Below are 727 nucleotides of genomic sequence, written 5' to 3'. Positions count from 1 at the left end.
TGCCCATAGGGATGCATTGGGGAATGCCTGCCCATAGGGAAGCACTGGGGAATGCCTGCCCATAGGGATGCATTGGGGAATGCCTGCCCATAGGGAAGCACTGGGGAATGCTTGCCCATAGGGATGCATAGGGGAATCGTGTCTCATAGGGAAGGCATGCTTCTTCTTCTTCTTCTTCTCCTGACTCACTTCTCCTCTTAGCTCTCCTGGGGAAGGTGCTCCTGGGCTGCTGCTCTCGGACAGGAGCTGGTCGAAGAGCAAGTGGAGCTCCGTCCGCCTCCCGCTCTCCTCCCCCGGCTGTAGAGCGCAGAGCCGGGCCTGGTAGCGCCCCAAAAAGGGCCCGGCCTCTTCCTCCGACTCCGGCGCCGCTTCCCCTTTCCCTGTGGAGGCCTCGGCCGCCATTTTGTCTTCCTCGGCTGCCGGTCGCTATGGCAACCAGGCCGCCCGGAAACGGAGGCCGCGGCCATTTCCGGCGTCGTTGGATTAGAGTAGGACCTTCTAGGCGTTGCTTCTCTATGGTGGGGATAGAGAGAAAACAAAGGGCCTGGATTCTCCTCTTCCTCCTGGTTTTGGCTCTGGCGCTCCCCCTGCCGGCGCTGTGTGTAATTGCAGGCAAAGGGAGCCCAGTTCAGGCTGCTGCTGCTGCTGCATCATCATCATCATCATCAATTTATAGAATGATGTAGGATTTGCACAGCTCATTACTGTATAGTGAAATCTATTATTA

The 727-nt window shown here is 57.5% G+C and overlaps 1 protein-coding gene across 1 annotated transcript in view; it reads right to left on the bottom strand.

Annotated features, from left to right (window-relative positions):
• HEATR6 (HEAT repeat containing 6) overlaps window positions 1-424 on the bottom strand; it is a 23,846-nt gene extending 23,422 nt beyond the window's left edge. The window contains exon 1 of the mRNA XM_042442721.1: window positions 190-424. Within this exon, the coding sequence (XP_042298655.1) occupies window positions 190-402 (213 nt within the window). The 5' untranslated portion in view covers window positions 403-424. The remainder of the gene's footprint in view (window positions 1-189) is intronic.
• Window positions 425-727: the final 303 nt, after the last annotated feature.

The sequence above is a fragment of the Sceloporus undulatus genome, chromosome 11 (assembly GCF_019175285.1).
Source record: "Sceloporus undulatus isolate JIND9_A2432 ecotype Alabama chromosome 11, SceUnd_v1.1, whole genome shotgun sequence".
Lineage (NCBI taxonomy): Eukaryota > Metazoa > Chordata > Lepidosauria > Squamata > Phrynosomatidae > Sceloporus > Sceloporus undulatus.
This window is presented reverse-complemented; position numbering and strand designations above follow the sequence as displayed.